The following is a 15,996-nucleotide window of genomic DNA, read 5'->3' on the forward strand; positions in this document are numbered from 1 at the left end:
ACTGGTTCAATACCGAACCAAACCATTTATGAGTTGAGTTGCTTTGGTTTCTCTTTTGCTTAAACCGCGGAACCCAAACCAACCGATATGTTTGAAATATAATTAGAAAAAGTTTTAAATATATATATATATATAAATATATTCATTTGTCCAATTATTATAAGTAAGTTCTGAATATCCAATTATAACTTTATTCTCAAATAATATACTACCATATCGAATCTAATGCCCAAAGGCCTAAAAGTCTAATATGTAATCGCTACGATTAATTTGATCCTCTCATATCACATATCTCAATCTTTCATTCTCTAACCTTTAATACTACCATATTAAGCTAGTATTTATAGCTAAGCCATCAAAAAAGTCAATCACTTTGAATCTATTCTAATTTTGGTTTTTGAATATTGGTTTTGGATTTGATTACTGTATTTTAAATTTAGATTATGCTTAGTTAATATAATTTTTATTATTTAGATTGAATTAGATTGGATTGGATCTGGTTAAGTTTTTTTTTTTTTCAATAGGGTTATTATTATAAATGGTACCTGAACTTATCTTCTATTTTATCGATGGTACCTAAACTTCAATTTTGATCACAACCAGTACCCGAACTTTTCGATTTCATTTTAAATGGTACCTAAGGCCACCTTCGGTCACTATTCCGGCTAAAAAAGCCAAATCTAAAAAAAAAAAAAAACAAGTTCAAAGTAAGTCTATTACCAAAAAATCATCCATGTATATGATTGTAACCCTTGAAATCATCACTATGATTGCCTCCCATGCAGTTTTTAGAAGGAATAGTGATCGGAGGTGGCTCTAGGTACCATTTAAAATGAAATCGAAAAGTTCGGGTATTGGTTGTGATCAAAATTGAAGTTTAGGTACCATCGATAAGATTGATGTATAGTTCAGGTACCATTTGTGATAATAACCCTTTTTAATAACTGGTCGTCCAAAATGCTTAAACCGCTCACTTTAGTATAGAGATGGTTTAGAGTCAAAACTGATAATCTAACCCAATCCGTATGCAGCCCTAATTTTAATTGCACTTAGTTATATGTTATATAATAAATTAAAATAAAATAAGCATTCACCTAGGGTTAGGTGCCTAGGTCCCTCCCAACCACCCGCCTACTGTCTAGTAATTTTTAAAACATTGAATATAAAATCAACTAATTAGCACTGACATCTTGGTCGTTCGAAAGTCTTCAATTTTTTTTTCATCAAAAAAGAAGGAAATGGCGAGTTTCAGAGTCATTCTGTTTTCCCTCTTCCAAGAAACTAAGAAACAGCAAAGTTTTTTCAAAAAAAAGAAAAAAAACTAAGAATTAAAGAAACACCATAGTTAATATATGTTATCAACATGTATTATGAATTTATGAACTTAGTCTTGGCGATTCTTAATTAATTAGTAATAAGCCAAGTCAGTCTGTCTTTGGAAAAATAAGTCACCATGTGTGCTCCTCTATATGATCCCCTATATGATCCTTAAAAATAAACAAATGCCCATCCTAGCTCTTTGTTACACAAAATGGGGGTTTTGGTTATGAAATTGATCTTAGTGCTATGCTCCCTTTCTAATGCCGAGTTCATTATTTCCTTCTCCATGCAAGATTTGAGCCGACCCTTAATCACTGGGTTGAAAGGAAATGAAAGCGATAGGCAGGCACTGCTAGCAATTAAAGCTCAAATACAACACGATCCCAACCGGGTCACAAGCTCATGGAATGAATCCCTTCATTTTTGCCTCTGGCACGGCGTCACCTGCAGTCGACGACATCTCCAAAGGGTGGCAAAGCTGCAGCTGAGGTCTCTAGCTTTGGGGGGATCCATATCTCCACACATGGGAAATCTAAGCTTCTTAAGAGAGCTAGTTCTCGAAAACAATAGCTTCACTCATCAAATCCCTCCTCAAATTGGACATTTGCATAGATTGCAGGTATTGCTTCTAAACAATAACTCATTTATTGGCACCATTCCTCCCAACATATCCAATTGCTTGAAACTCATCACTCTCAACCTTGGTAGAAACAATCTAGTGGGGCAAATTCCTCCACAACTCGGTTCCTTGTCAAAGCTTGAATTAAAATTTAACAATTTAACAAGAGAAATCCCTCTTTCTTTGGGGAACTTATCGTCTCTTGAGTTCTTTTCTATAGGTGATAATAACTTAGAAGGAAGCATCCCTAATTCTCTATGCCAGTTGAAAAAAATAACAGTTTTCTCTTTAACCACAAATAGGTTATCGGGTATCATCCCTCCTTGCATTTATAACCTCTCTAATATAGTTGTCTTCGAGCTATCAGCGAACCAAATTCAAGGAAGTCTTCCCTTAAACTTGGGCATTAGTGCTTTTCCCAACCTTCAATTCTTTTCCGTTTTCATAAATCAATTTACCGGGGCCATCCCTTGGTCAATATCCAATGCAACAAATCTTGTGCTGTTTCAATGTCCATCAAACAAACTCACTGGACATGTGCCAAATTTACGAAATCTTCATAACCTTGTGACACTCCATTTAGCTGATAATTATCTTGGAAGTGGTAAACATGGTGACTTAAGTTTTGTTTCAGAACTGATCAATGCTACAGAGTTAAGACATTTGCAGTTCGACACTAACAATTTTGGAGGGACGTTGCCCACATCAATATCCAATCTCTCAACCAATCTCCAAATTCTTGCAATTGGAAGAAACCAAATACATGGAAGCATCCCAGCTGGATTAGGGAATCTTATCAACTTGCAAGTACTCTTTATGGGAGGAAACTCCTTCACAGGTAGCATCCCCACTGACATTGGGAAGCTTTCGAGGCTTGTAAAGTTGTTTCTTAACAACAACGAATTATCAGAGAGCATTCCGTCTTCTCTCGGAAATTTAACATGGTTAGTACTACTCCAATTGCAAGAAAATAATCTAGAGGGTAGCATCCCTTCCAGCCTAGGGAAATACAATTGGTTACTAGAATTGGGTCTTTCTGGAAACAATCTAAATGGCACAATACCTCCTCAAGTCTTTGGCCTCTCATCTTTATCAACAGTTTTGAACTTGGGTAGAAACCAATTCACTGGTTCCCTTCCTATGGAGATTGGAAAATTGACGAATTTAGGTGGATTGGACGTCTCTAACAACTTGTTATCAGGAGAACTTCCTAGTAGCCTCGGTAGTTGCCAAAGCTTAGAAGTCTTGCTCTTGCAAGGCAACTTCTTCTTGGGACCTATTCCTTCCTCTATGAAGGAATTGAGAGGGATTCGCGATTTGGACCTTTCACGCAACAATTTTTCAGGAGATATTCCACAATTTCTTGAGAATCTGAAATTGGAGTACCTGAACCTCTCCTTCAACCAGTTTTGGGGAGTAGTACCAACTGGCGGTGTCTTTAAGAATGCAAGTGCGACTTCAGTCGCTGGAAATGCTAGACTCTGCGGAGGTATGACTAGTCTTCGACTTCCTCTGTGTAAGCCTAATAAGTCCAAAGGAGAAGGGTTGTCTCGTAGAATGAAACTAATGATCTCTTTAGTCTCCGGGTTCAGTCTTTTGGGACTGGTTGTTATGCTGTCTCTTTTTCTTCTTGGTACGAAAAGGAAAGAAACTAATTTAAGCACTTTGGGGAACTCTATTTTGCAAGTTTCATATGCTACACTCCTCAGAGCTACTGATGGTTTTTCTTCAGCTAATTTGATCGGTGTGGGTGCTTTTGGGTCTGTGTACAAAGGAATCCTTACTGATGATAGAGTTGTTGTCGCTGTGAAGGTGCTTAACATGTTACATCGGGGTGCATCTAAGAGTTTCATGGCCGAATGTGAGGTACTGCGAAATATTAGACTTCGAAATTTGGTCAAGATCTTAACTGCATGTTCAAGTATTGATTTTGGCGGCAATGATTTCAAGGCTCTTGTTTGCGAGTTCATGGACAACGGGAGCTTGGAGGAGTGGTTGCATCCATCCACTGGAACTAGAGAGGTAATAGAAGCTCCCAAGATTTTAAGTCTTATTCAGAGGCTTGACATTGCCATAGATGTTGCTAGTGCATTGGATTATCTTCATAACCATTGTGAAACACCAATCGTTCATTGTGATCTCAAGCCAAGTAATATTCTTTTGGATAGTGACCTGACTGGACATGTTTCCGATTTTGGGCTATCGAGGTTTCTCTCAGAACCAACCAGGAGTGTTTCTGGAAATCAATCAAGCTCCATCGGACTTAGAGGATCGGTTGGTTATGCTGCACCAGGTAATTTTTCTCTTACCCTGTTTTGCTATAAAATATTTCAAAAATCATCAGAGCTATTTGCCTTATGCACAGATGTAGTGACAAATATATGTGATTGTTTAACTGTAGAGTATGGTATGGGAAGTGAGGTGTCCACATACGGTGATGTCTACAGCTTTGGCATTCTCTTGTTAGAAATGTTTACAGGGAAGAGATCTACTGATCAGATGTTCAGTGACAACTTGAATCTTCATAATTATGTGAAGACAGCTCTCCCTGAACTTGTTTATGATATTTTAGAATCACTAGTTCTTCAAGAAGGCACCACCAGTGTCGCTGAAGCTAACATGCACAACCAATTCAGTGTGAGAGCACGAAAAATTGAAGAGTGCTTGACTTTGATACTTGGTATAGGAATTGCATGTTCTGTTGAATCCCCCACAAACAGAAAGAATATAGGTGATGTTGCATCTGAATTGCAATCCATTAGGCGCAATCTTCTCGGCTAGAACTTTCAAATTATTAATGTTTTATGATGGCTTTAATAAATTGTTGTAAGGTTCTTGTGCTATAATCTGTTTTGTTTTTGAATTGTCTCTGGATTTAATAATCCTAAATTGAATCAATGAATCAAGTTAGAGCTGTCATCAGCTTGATCAGTTGTAATGCATCAACCTGACGTTCATTGGGTGGTGTTGTGATTTTGTATTTTACCAAGTGAGCATGAAATTGATATTGAGCTGTGTGCGATTTTAGTGTTTCTGCTACTGTTGCTGAGGAAATAATTAAAAACGAACAGTGTTATTAGTCTAATGCAATGAATATGATTATTACTATATTGTGTTCCCTTTTGATTCTTTGAAATTCTTGCCCTTCTTGTATTTTGATCCCTTTAGACATGACAGAGCGTGACTTAAAAGTATAAATCTCTTATCCTAAATTTAGACATGATATCCCATTACGATCAATGAAGAGGGGAATTAAGTTAAAGCTGTCAGCTTGATCAGTTTAACAACTTGCAGCATAATAAAGCAGTTTGACTGCGTGTTTGGGTTGTTGACTTTTTAATGGGACATAGAGTTCATATTTCCTCCCGTCTCTGTTTTATAAAACCGCCATGCATGACTCTGAAATCAGTGTCATCGAAAGAAAAAAAAAACTCTGAAATCAGTCTACTGATCCGGACAACTTTTTGTCGAACAATTTCAAGCATCTTCCTTCAAAACTGTCTCGCTTATAGAATTAATCATGCGATTAAGATTAATTGATCAAATATATCAAAATCAGCTAAAATAGGATGTATTAAAAGACATCAAATTGATTTGCTTGTCATATTTTAATTTCGTGGAAATTAAAACACACCATGTTAATGTGGTATGAGATGTTTGGAATAAATATTAGATTATGAACTGTGTCTCGTCTAGTAATTACTGAGATGCAAATTAGAAAATACAATTCTAGAAGAAAATCTGTATATATCATTGAACAAATGGGAGCTTAGAGGAGTGGTTGCATCCATCCACTTGACTTGAAGAGGTAATAAATGCACCCAAGATTTTGGGTGTTGTTCAGAAGCTCGAAATTGTCATTGATATTGCTTCTGCCTTCGCGCACGGATTAATCTCTAAGCTTAGGAAGTTTTTAAGGATTCCATGTAATTTCGATAAAAAAAATCTTCACAGTCGTCGTGAAACACCAATAGTCCATTGTGATCTCAAGCCAAATAACATTCTTTTGGACAATGAGTTCACTGGACATGTTTCTGACTTTGCGCCGGAAAGGTTTCTCTTAAATGTTTCTGAAAATCAATCCAACACCCTTGGAATCAGAGGATCGGTTGGTTACATTGCTGTCCAGGTAAAAACAGGAAAATGCTTCACAATTCTCTCTTTTATTTTACTTTATGTTCAGTCGAGTGACTAATACCTTTGATATTGTTTGATTGGCAAAGTATGGTATGGCCACTGTATAGGAAGTGCCTCACATGTGGATGTCTACAGATTTGGCATTCTCCTGTTAGAAATGTTTTATTGAGAAGAGACCCACCGACTCGATATTCAATGTCAACTTTACAGATTCACTACTTCTTCAAGAAGGCATCATCAACATTGTCGATGAAGCTCCCAATCAATCTGGCGTGAGAGCACACAAAGAAGAGTGCTTGACTTTGATATTTGGAATTGGCATCGCTTGTTCGGCTGAATCCCCAGCAAACCAAAAGGACATGAGTGATGTTGCATCTGAATTGCACTGCATTCGGGACAGTCTTCTTGGCTAGAATCTATCAAATTGTTAGTGATTTGTGGAGGCTTTTTATGTAATGTTGTGTGCTTGTTAGTGATTTTGATCTCTTTTAATTGTCGTACGCTACCTCTGAAGTCTTCTTGTTAGTTCTACATCTTGTATTCAGTGTGTAGCTGTGTGTTTGAGGCCTCCAGCCTCTAATGTAACAAAAATAACGAAAAAAGTACACCTATAGAAACCAGAAGTTGGAGCTGTCGTCAATTTTATCAGTTCAACTGCATGATTTTGTTAACAGGAGGCACCGTCTATACTAAAGTGGAGTTCTTGGGTATGACATCGAAATCGGCAGTGTGCTCTGCTGAGACACAAAAGACCGGATGGGTTATCGGTGATGACCTGAACTACATCAGACTTGCATTCCATTAGAGAGCGTCTTCTAGGAAGCTTTTCCACTTGCAACAAGACGAGGAAGTTTTGTGGGCGATCTGTAAACTCGAACCAAGAACTTGATAAAAGTAACTTCTGCAGGGATTTTCAGTTTCTGTCTGAACTTTCTCCCTGTATCTCTGTTCACTGAGACTGAGACTCGAGTTATTTAGTTAGATTATGAATTCAAGTAGTCAACTTTCTACGTAAACCAGTTTTATGCACAGCACAAAAGTTTTGACAGAAAGATGTGATAGCATACTGCAAAAAAAACTTTACATGATTTGTAATCTTAATGCCCCATTTACAAATTTCGGAAGTTCCACAATATTTGGTACTGTATTCGAATTTAATCAAAAACTAATAGCAATCATCAAACACAACTTTTAACCAAAAACAAACATAACTAACAAGTAATAAGAAGATTAAAAGAGCCGCGAGTTAATGCCACATCCCTGAATTCTGTACAAGGCAATAAGCAACGACTGCAATATCAAACTTTAGCATGTAACAAGTAGCTTTCCATAAGAATTATATATCTGAACCATAGCCGGAAACAAACTAAGAGATCATCTGTGCAGTATTTTTGCCATCATCTTGAAAACTCACTTGAGGCAGTACCTCTGGATCCACGCCACTGGCCGCCGACCATCTTTCTGTCTGGAATTTTTCGTCATCATCTTAAAGTTCACTTGAGGCGCTGCCTCCAATAAAGGATCCACGTCGCTGGCCACCAACTATTACATCTTTAAGTCGAGATATTGGACCTAAAACCCTTCCTCCTTTCTGTCAGTAAAAAACAATAATGTCAGTGTCATTAAAACAGAAGGTTTAGATGGGGAAAATTGGTCCCAACTAGCGCAGATATGCACTATATACAATCCTACTCTCGTAAATGCAATAGTACGATCATACAATAGAACAAACTGAAACTCAGAAATTATGGTTACAAGTAGCAACTAGAGTTTCCCTTCCATCAAAGCAGAAATCAATCATGGAAGGGGACATTACAACCAACTAGGACATGTACAAATTCTCCAACCATGCACATTTGATGTTTGATTTACATGCACACTACAATCAGGTATGCACTATATTCAATCCTACTGTTGTGAATGCAATAGTATGATCATACAATAGAACAAAAAAAATCTCAGAAGTTACACTTGTAAGTAGCAACTTCAGTTTCCTTTCCATCAAAGCAGAAAGCAATCATGAAAGGATTGGAGACCTTACAACCAACATAGCACACGTACAAATTCTCCATCAGGAATCTGCTGATATGTTAACACTTAACAACAAAACAACAAGATACATAATCTAACTCTCAGATCCTCAAAATAAGGAGAGGGGGAGGAGGGGAGAGAGAGAAGAGAAGAGAGCGCCGGGGGGTGGGTTGGGTTTACACAGTGCACTCAAGAACTAATTGTAAATTGTGTACAAAGGAAGAGAGACAAGGTAGAGACAACAAAATATTCAATTATATAAACAAATCAACATTCATTTTTGAGATCTTAACAAAAGTCACATAATATCTTACTTTTGGTCAATGGTGAAGTAAATTATTATTGACATAAAAAAGTACTGAAATTACAAACTTCTAACAATTGGAATTAAGTAGATAAAGTCATAAAAAATTCCAAGTCAGTGTGTACTTGAAATTTAAAGTCTTGGATGGAAGAGACAGTAAATTGTAATTAGCTACCCAGTAAGAAAAACGTTTTTAAAAATACGCTTTAACACACATCTCTATTCAGATGCTTGCATGTACTAAAAAGGGCAAAATCAATCCCATAGGTTTAACCAACAAACATGAGATTAGGCCAAAACAAACCGAGTATAAGAATTGATTCCAGGACACCCCCAACAGAAAACCAAACCAAACAAAATACAAAAAATAAGAGACTCATAACAGAAAACAGTAGCGATAAACCAACCTGATCAACACTGAATTGCCACTTCTGTTGTAGAGCCAGCCACCTTTCGTTCTGCCATCGCTGCCCAAGTATCACAAGGCCCATCACAGCTGCTGCTACGAAAATAGACCAATATGCATTTGCTTCCTTTGCATGAGAATACAAGGAGGAAGCTCTTCTTTTCCACCAAGCTCCACAAGGGAGGTCCGAAACATCAAATTTATCATCTTTCATTGACCTTGGGGATTGAGAGATGTCCCCAGAAAAATCTAAATCTGGCTCTGAAGGTTCTGTAAGTCCAGGAATATCTGTGTTCTCACCATATGTGGATGAACCATGAAGAACTGTTTCACCATCAAAACCAAATTTCGCAGCACCATATACATCCTGCTCTTTGTCATCAAAATTTAATCCTTCTAAGGCCGTGCCTTCTCCAAATTCTGTACCGCCAATGGGTAGCCTGTTATCCTTCTCATTTAAGAACTGTATTCCTGCAAACTCATCTGAAACATCCAACCCTTTTAATGTCAAATTTTCTTCCTCCTTTCCCCTAGACCTACCCCCTTCCTCAGTGCTTATCTCATCTACTGCGTCCTTCTGCACCTTTTCATCATCAACTTCACTGCTGTCAGGCTCCACAGGTAAATTCTCATGCTGATTGGGTGGAAAAACAAAGTGACCAGACATGAACAAAGCACGAGATGTTTCAGCTTGCTCTCCATAAGTTCCACTCTTATCATCACTGCTCAATTCCACTTCTCTCGGACCGGGAGCAGCAGCGTATGCCGACGCAGTAAGTGATACAACTTCCCATCCATTCCCACGACCATTACTCTCCTCTCCCTCCACATTATCTGCCATCTTGAAGGACTTACTGTTGCCTATGTCACATTTCACACACAAAATAACCAACCAAAAGAAATCAGAATGCAGTAAAAGAAGAAGAAGTCAACTCCAATTCTGATCTTCTATCTCTAAATAAAGTATCAACAACCGGACTCTTGCGGTAAAACGCACTAAAAACATCATTTCAAAAAAATATATATAAAAAAAAATTCATTTCGAAGCTGATAAAGCAATTATATTTTAGATCAGCAACAGCTAAAACATCACACCAAAATCTCCTGTTAACCACCAAATACCACCACGGCTCTAAATTTTACAGTTCAGATAATCATTCACAGATACAATATCAAAATGACACATACTATTTCCTCAATCCAAAACAAACATAGAACACAAAATTAAACAATAATCACCATATCAACAAATAACAACTTAACCTAATCACAAATTTCACCTCGAACAGCGAAGAAAACCATTTCCATGTGTTTTTTTCAACAAAATTAACCAAAACCACAAGAACAATCCAAATCCAAAGCAGCTGAATCAAAAAGTCGTACACAAAACCTAAATTGATCAGACTATTTCCTAAGAAAACGAATCACAACAAATTTAGCGATGAAGGTACTCACAGAGAGCGTGACCGGATAAGATCGGATCGGGGATCGCGACGACGTCGTTCCGATAAGGGGGGTGTTGGGTTGAAGACGAAAACTGTCTCGGGAAGCGAGAAGTGGGGTTTTATATCGTGAAGCTTCTGGTGCAATAAGAGAGGGAAGGAAGAAACCGGCGGTATCGGTAAAGATGAGAATGGATGAGTGAGGTGACCGGGAGTAGTGGGTTGGATTAAGCTTTGACGGCAGTGAGAGTGGGGCCAGGTTTACCGGGTAATGGGGTTGGGAGTTGCGGTTGCGTGTGGGGGGAGAGAGGAATTTTACAGCGGACACGGCTGTTTCGTTTTTTAACGAGTGCCTTTATTGTCATCCCACGCTTATCTACAAGGTTGCTTACACCTCGACCCAAATTCAATATTTTTAATATATATATATAAAAAAAAAAAGAATTATGCCGATGTGGCAAAACCGTATAGAAAGTTTGTAAATTATAACTAAGAAAAACATTAGAGTGGTTGATGTTTTCCATGATGGACTACGATTATCATGATTTTGTTTATTTTGATGAAATTGTATTAACAAATTTATGGATCCTGAAATTAGAATGATTACTCACCTTATAAAGGAGAGCATTTAAGAAACTACAAATATTTTGATTTTGTACACTTTGATGACATTGTATTAAGCAGACTTATAAACCCTCAAATTAGAATGGTCACTTATCTTATAAGGGTGAGCACCTAGCAGACTACAAATATGACGTCTCTGTATGTAACATGATCAAAATTATAAGTTATGGTTCATTTTGAGGCATAAAAATTTGAAGCATAAAAATATGAAGTTTAATATCTACAGTAAGTTAAAACAAGACATGCTTTAGGTATTTTTTAGCATGAGTGTATCCAGCAATAGATGATGATAAAATATGATTGGAACTTTATCAATAGAGTTGAGATTTCTAACACGAGATAAAAGAGATTATTGAATTGAAATAAAGTTTCAGTATTGTAAATTTTAATTATTGAAATTCAAGATAATACCGATAAAAAATAGAATTTAGTGAACAATATACACAAAAAATAAAATTAAAAAAAATCTGCTTCCAATTTGCAAAATCTATTTTGAAATTTAATTGTGCTGGTCATTTTTGTACAGCTAGTGCATACATCCAAAAAGATTCTGGCATTTTTTACTTCACTGTGACCAAACGCCCACCATACTCTCTATCTTTCTGGTACCGTCCACGCAACGTCGTCGTTGCAACCAAACTTCCTCCAAATCCATTTGGGGCCTCTCTAGTCTCTACAAAAATAAATAAGCGCCAATTAAGAGTTGACTGAAAGAACCCTGTCGAAAGTAGAAGTTGGAGAGAGCAGAAATGGGGGATTTGTACGCTTTGGATTTCGATGGGGTTCTGTGCGATAGCTGCGGAGAGAGCTACGCCTCTGCTGCCAAGGTATTGTTTGTGTTTTATATTCTTCCAAAGTTTTGAATCTTTTTACGTCAAAGATGGTTAATTTGATTCATTGATTGGCAATGTGTAGGCTGCTAAAGAGAGATGGCCAAAGCTATTCAGTGATGTGGATCCAAGCTTGAAGGATTGGATGGTTGATCAGATCGGCATGGTAAGTCCCTCCTGATCACACAAAACCCATGTTGCTATATATGTCTGATTGTGGAACAATGAATGATGAATTAGGTGAGACCTGTGCTGCAATCTCGATATGAGAATCTGATACTTTTGAGGCTACTTCTGGAGATGAGGGATCCTTCTATAAGGGAGTCATCAGTTGCGGAAGGGCTCACAGTGGAGGGGATAGTGGAGAATTGGTCAGAGTTGAAGAGTCTGGTTCTGAAGGAATGGGGTGAGGATAAGGATGCTCTTATAAAGGTGTTTGGAAAGGTCAGGGATGAGTGGAAGGACCAGGACCTGGAAACTTGGACTGCTGCAAATAGGTGAGCTTGATCAGCAATTGAGACCGAAATTCAAAGTCTTGTTAAATTGGTTTTTGGTTAGCATTATTTTGGTTTATTATGGGAGAGGCTTTGGTTGCAGATTGTATCCAGGTGTTGCTGATGCTCTTACATTGGCAGCCTCTACCATTTACATTGTCACTGGGAAACAGGTGTGTTGACCTTATACAAGCATTCGTTTTGGTTTAGGGGTTTTACTTCTTCCTATAAAAGAGGAGAACAAAAGAGGGAAAGATGATTCTAATATATTTTAAGTTGAGATTTTTAAAGGTTGAGATTGCGGAAAGAAATTTGTGTTTGCTTTGCATTCTGTCGTTCACTCATTCATAATGAAGGAGCAGTTGTCTGAGTCTCTTTTCAATTAGAGTTTTTCCCTTTGTCATTGTCCGAAAACCTTGGTTTCTCTTGTTTTACATGCAGAGCCGATTTGCCGAGGTAATACTGGAAAAACTTGCAGAAGTTACACTACCACCTGGAAGAATAATTGGAGATGGATCTCGGTTAGTGCATTAACTTGATACTAGCCTGTGTTTGGTATATTCAGTTGTGCATCTGGAATATGTTAACTTTGCTCACTTATAATTCCAGTTCCAGCCGCAAGATAGAAGTACTGAAGCAGCTTCAAGAGAAACCAGAACATCAAGGGCTGAAGCTGCAGTAAGATATTTTCTTTGCTCAGTATTTGACATAGTAGGACATGTTCTAATATGATGATCTTGACTGCAATATTGGTGGCTTTGACAAACTTCTGCACTTTGTGCTGGACATCCTCCTGGTTAATACTCTGACCTGGTTTCTCTGATTGACATCAATAATGCAACTTTGACCAGCTTTGTGGAGGATAGACTAGCAACCCTGAAGAAAGTTATTGAAGTACCCGAATTGGATGGTTGGAATTTGTATCTGGGTAAAATTCCTCTTAAACTTGCTTGTTATCATTGCTGTTTGTGCTTTGTTGTGGTACTCATTGGCATTTGTTGCTACTTCGGACTTTTGATTAGGCGGTTGGGGGTACAATACACAGAAAGAGAGAGACGAAGCTGCTACAATTCCCAGGATTCAGATTCTTCAGCTTTCGGACTTAAGTAACAAGCTGAAGTAGCTTCTGTATAACTTTATACCACTCAAGTTTACTCTTCATTTGAGGGATGCTGTGATTCATGTCTAGTGCAAATTACAGTATATTTGTATCGTTTTTGAATTTTAGATTCAGAATTATATTTATTACATCTGTTTGAAACTGTTGAAGAGATAAATTTCAGTCCATGTAAATAAAAGAGCTTCATTATTACTGAAGTGTAAAGGTATGTGCACACTGTGCATTAAACGATTTCAACCCACAAGGGTTGCTCCCATTTTAGCTAAAATTCAATGTTTACTTTATCTCTCAATATCATCAAAATTGTAAGTTACGCTCAATCACTGGTGTTCACCTGGTCAGTGATTGACTAAATAAACTATGCTTAATTACCTTTGGATATAAATCCAATTGTGAAAATAATCATTTTTAAAGTGATTGACGTGTGGGTAATGTTTTGCTCGACGGGTTGTGATCATCTTGGTTTGTTCACTTTGGAGAGATTGTATTAAGCATGCTTATAAACCCTCAAATTATAATGGTTCACCACGGCATATAAGGGCGAGCAATTAGCAAACGGCAACATTGTGATGTCTTATATCTGACACGATCAAAATTATAAGTTATGATCTATTTTAAAGAATAAAAATGTAATGCATAATATCTTTTTTTTTTATTTTTTATTAAAGAAGAACATTATTATTATTTTTTTTTTTGAGAAAATAAACCATCTATTAATAACCAAACAGGTTACATGTTCCAGACCATCAACGAGAGGAACAAACATGAGCTAAAAAAGCTCAACCCCAACCCAATCTAACCTAAAACCGGACCTATGTATAACGATACAGCCCGCCACCAGCATTAAAATGAACTGTTTCCACCCGTTCGGACACCGCGTCCCAAAACAACTAGACCACGTGTAAGGGTGATTCACCATCACGCTGATAACCAGAAAGCACCGACAAACGACCAGAAACACCAAAACAGCCAAGACACCAACCAACGACAATGTCCCTACCTAGAAACACCCAAACCCTCGCTCACAAGAGGAGGTACTATAAAGTGACAAGTAACTAACCAACAAAAATAAACAAAACATAAAATAAACTTAGACCTAGGGCAGTGCCTAAAAACTAAGCCCAAGCCCAAGCTCCATCGCCAGCCCAGATCGTGCCTATCAGTTGCATCCAAGCCCAAAGGACCAAACTAGCAAAGTATTCAGCCCGCCCGGCCCAAAGGAGTATCTTCGCCGCCCCGCCACCACAACCGCCCACCCACCACCGGCGTCAGGCAACTGTCTCAATCCAACCATCGGAAGACCACATCGAGCGCCTCAGTCCACCCACCACAAACCGGCATCTAGGAAATCTGCAGAAACCAGATCGAACGCCAGAACCAGCCATCAATCCCAGCAGCCCAACAACCGCCAGAAGACGCCGTTCTAGCCCAGCAAACTCCCTTCCTTTCTCCGATTACCGCCCATTTCCCCAACACAACCACACCCTTCGACTAATATAAGAGAAACCTTACACCTTCCGATCCAATCCTTCGAAACTTAGCCACAACCTTGAAACAAAACACCCGTCTGGCCACCCAAACAGCCACCGGCTAGGCCAGAGGCCGTCGCTGGCTCGGAGGCGTAGTCGGACAGGCACAATCACACACAACAACGTCCTCTAGGGTTTTCTCTAGAGAGAGACTTTTTTTTTTTGGATGGGTTCCTATGTCGGGTCAAGGTATTTATCATGTCCTAAAGAAGAACATCACTGAAAATGAACCGATTACAACGATTTGTGGAAAACACGTTAGCAATTAATCACCGGACGGTAGAGATTGCAAAACAGCTTCCCAACTAGACTTCATACTGAAAATCCCTATTGACACACTGATGGAGCCTCTCAGGCCCCAACTCCAAACAAAGAAAAGGTTGACTAATTTTTAAGGCTTCCTTTGCTAAACGGTGAGCAATACCATTGCCTTCCCATTTTACAAAGTGTGCAATACAGGAAATAAAAGACTGAACTAAAGACTTGACTTCATTAATAATATGTCCCTCAAAACTTAAATCATCAAAACTATCATTAAAACTATTAATCACTGAGAGCGCATCACCTTCCACTTTGATGTTGAGAAATCCCACATGCAGTGCAAACAGAAGACCATAATATGATCTTTAGTACTTTAAAACAAGACATATTTGGGGCTCCTCTGGGAGAAATTTTTCTATCTTACGGTAGAACCATGTCGGCTTGCCACATGGTCTAACGCCCCAATAAAAAATTGCCACGTGAAAGTTTGAACAGCTCATGTTATGTCTCTTTAGCTACTCATCCTTTTCTGTTATCTGCTAATTCATCTTCTCATTATTCTGCAGAGATTGCAGTTTCTCTCTCCAACAATGAATAGAGATGGAACCAAAAATCATGATCAAGGTAAATAAAACATAAATATTTTAATAAAGATCTTCACATATGATTATATCGAACATGCATGTAGTTAGATTCTTATACATAATCATTCATCTCAATTCCAATTGAAGTATTAGTCTTTTTTTTTTTCCCTTCTACAATCACTTGAAAAATTCTCAAATAAAATCTCAATTCCAATCGAACGGATCTATTGCAATCGGGCCGATGAGTTCAACCGACAATCTGTTCTTGAACAGGAAGATCCCGCCCATGGCTATC

General features: G+C 38.1%; 3 protein-coding genes across 5 annotated transcripts; 2 read left to right on the forward strand and 1 right to left on the reverse strand.

Moving 5' to 3' along the window:
* The first annotated feature begins 1,518 nt into the window (after positions 1–1,518).
* Positions 1,519–4,802, forward strand: LOC112168501 (probable LRR receptor-like serine/threonine-protein kinase At3g47570). Of its 2 annotated transcripts, XM_040512595.1 has the most exons (3): positions 1,519–3,805; positions 3,890–4,232; positions 4,341–4,802. In XM_040512595.1, the coding sequence occupies exons 1-3, from the start codon at positions 1,532–1,534 to the stop codon at positions 4,718–4,720; spliced, it is 2,997 nt and encodes a 998-aa protein (XP_040368529.1). In that variant the 5' UTR covers positions 1,519–1,531; the 3' UTR covers positions 4,721–4,802. The 2 variants fall into 2 exon arrangements, with proteins under 2 accessions (XP_040368529.1, XP_024161383.2); XM_024305615.2 differs by having other exon boundaries at positions 1,519–4,232.
* Positions 4,803–7,161: 2,359 nt separating this feature from the next.
* LOC112181619 (ATG8-interacting protein 2) lies at positions 7,162–10,429 on the reverse strand. Its single transcript, XM_024319994.2, has 3 exons — positions 10,273–10,429; positions 8,819–9,678; positions 7,162–7,667 (listed from the first exon to the last, which is right to left on the reverse strand). Exons 2-3 carry the CDS (start codon positions 9,656–9,658, stop codon positions 7,563–7,565), a joined length of 945 nt encoding a protein of 314 aa, XP_024175762.1. The 5' UTR covers positions 9,659–9,678; positions 10,273–10,429; the 3' UTR covers positions 7,162–7,562.
* Positions 10,430–11,484: 1,055 nt separating this feature from the next.
* On the forward strand, positions 11,485–13,558 carry LOC112194118. 2 transcript variants are annotated; one of them, XM_024334375.2, is made up of 8 exons: positions 11,485–11,710; positions 11,799–11,879; positions 11,954–12,210; positions 12,311–12,380; positions 12,643–12,728; positions 12,817–12,885; positions 13,059–13,135; positions 13,230–13,558. In XM_024334375.2, exons 1-8 carry the CDS (start codon positions 11,633–11,635, stop codon positions 13,328–13,330), a joined length of 819 nt encoding a protein of 272 aa, XP_024190143.1. In that variant the 5' UTR covers positions 11,485–11,632; the 3' UTR covers positions 13,331–13,558. The 2 variants fall into 2 exon arrangements, with proteins under 2 accessions (XP_024190143.1, XP_024190149.1); XM_024334381.2 differs by having other exon boundaries at positions 11,492–11,710; positions 12,649–12,728.
* The last annotated feature ends 2,438 nt before the right edge of the window (positions 13,559–15,996 follow it).

The sequence above is a fragment of the Rosa chinensis genome, chromosome 1, assembly GCF_002994745.2.
Source record: "Rosa chinensis cultivar Old Blush chromosome 1, RchiOBHm-V2, whole genome shotgun sequence".
NCBI lineage: Eukaryota > Viridiplantae > Streptophyta > Magnoliopsida > Rosales > Rosaceae > Rosa > Rosa chinensis.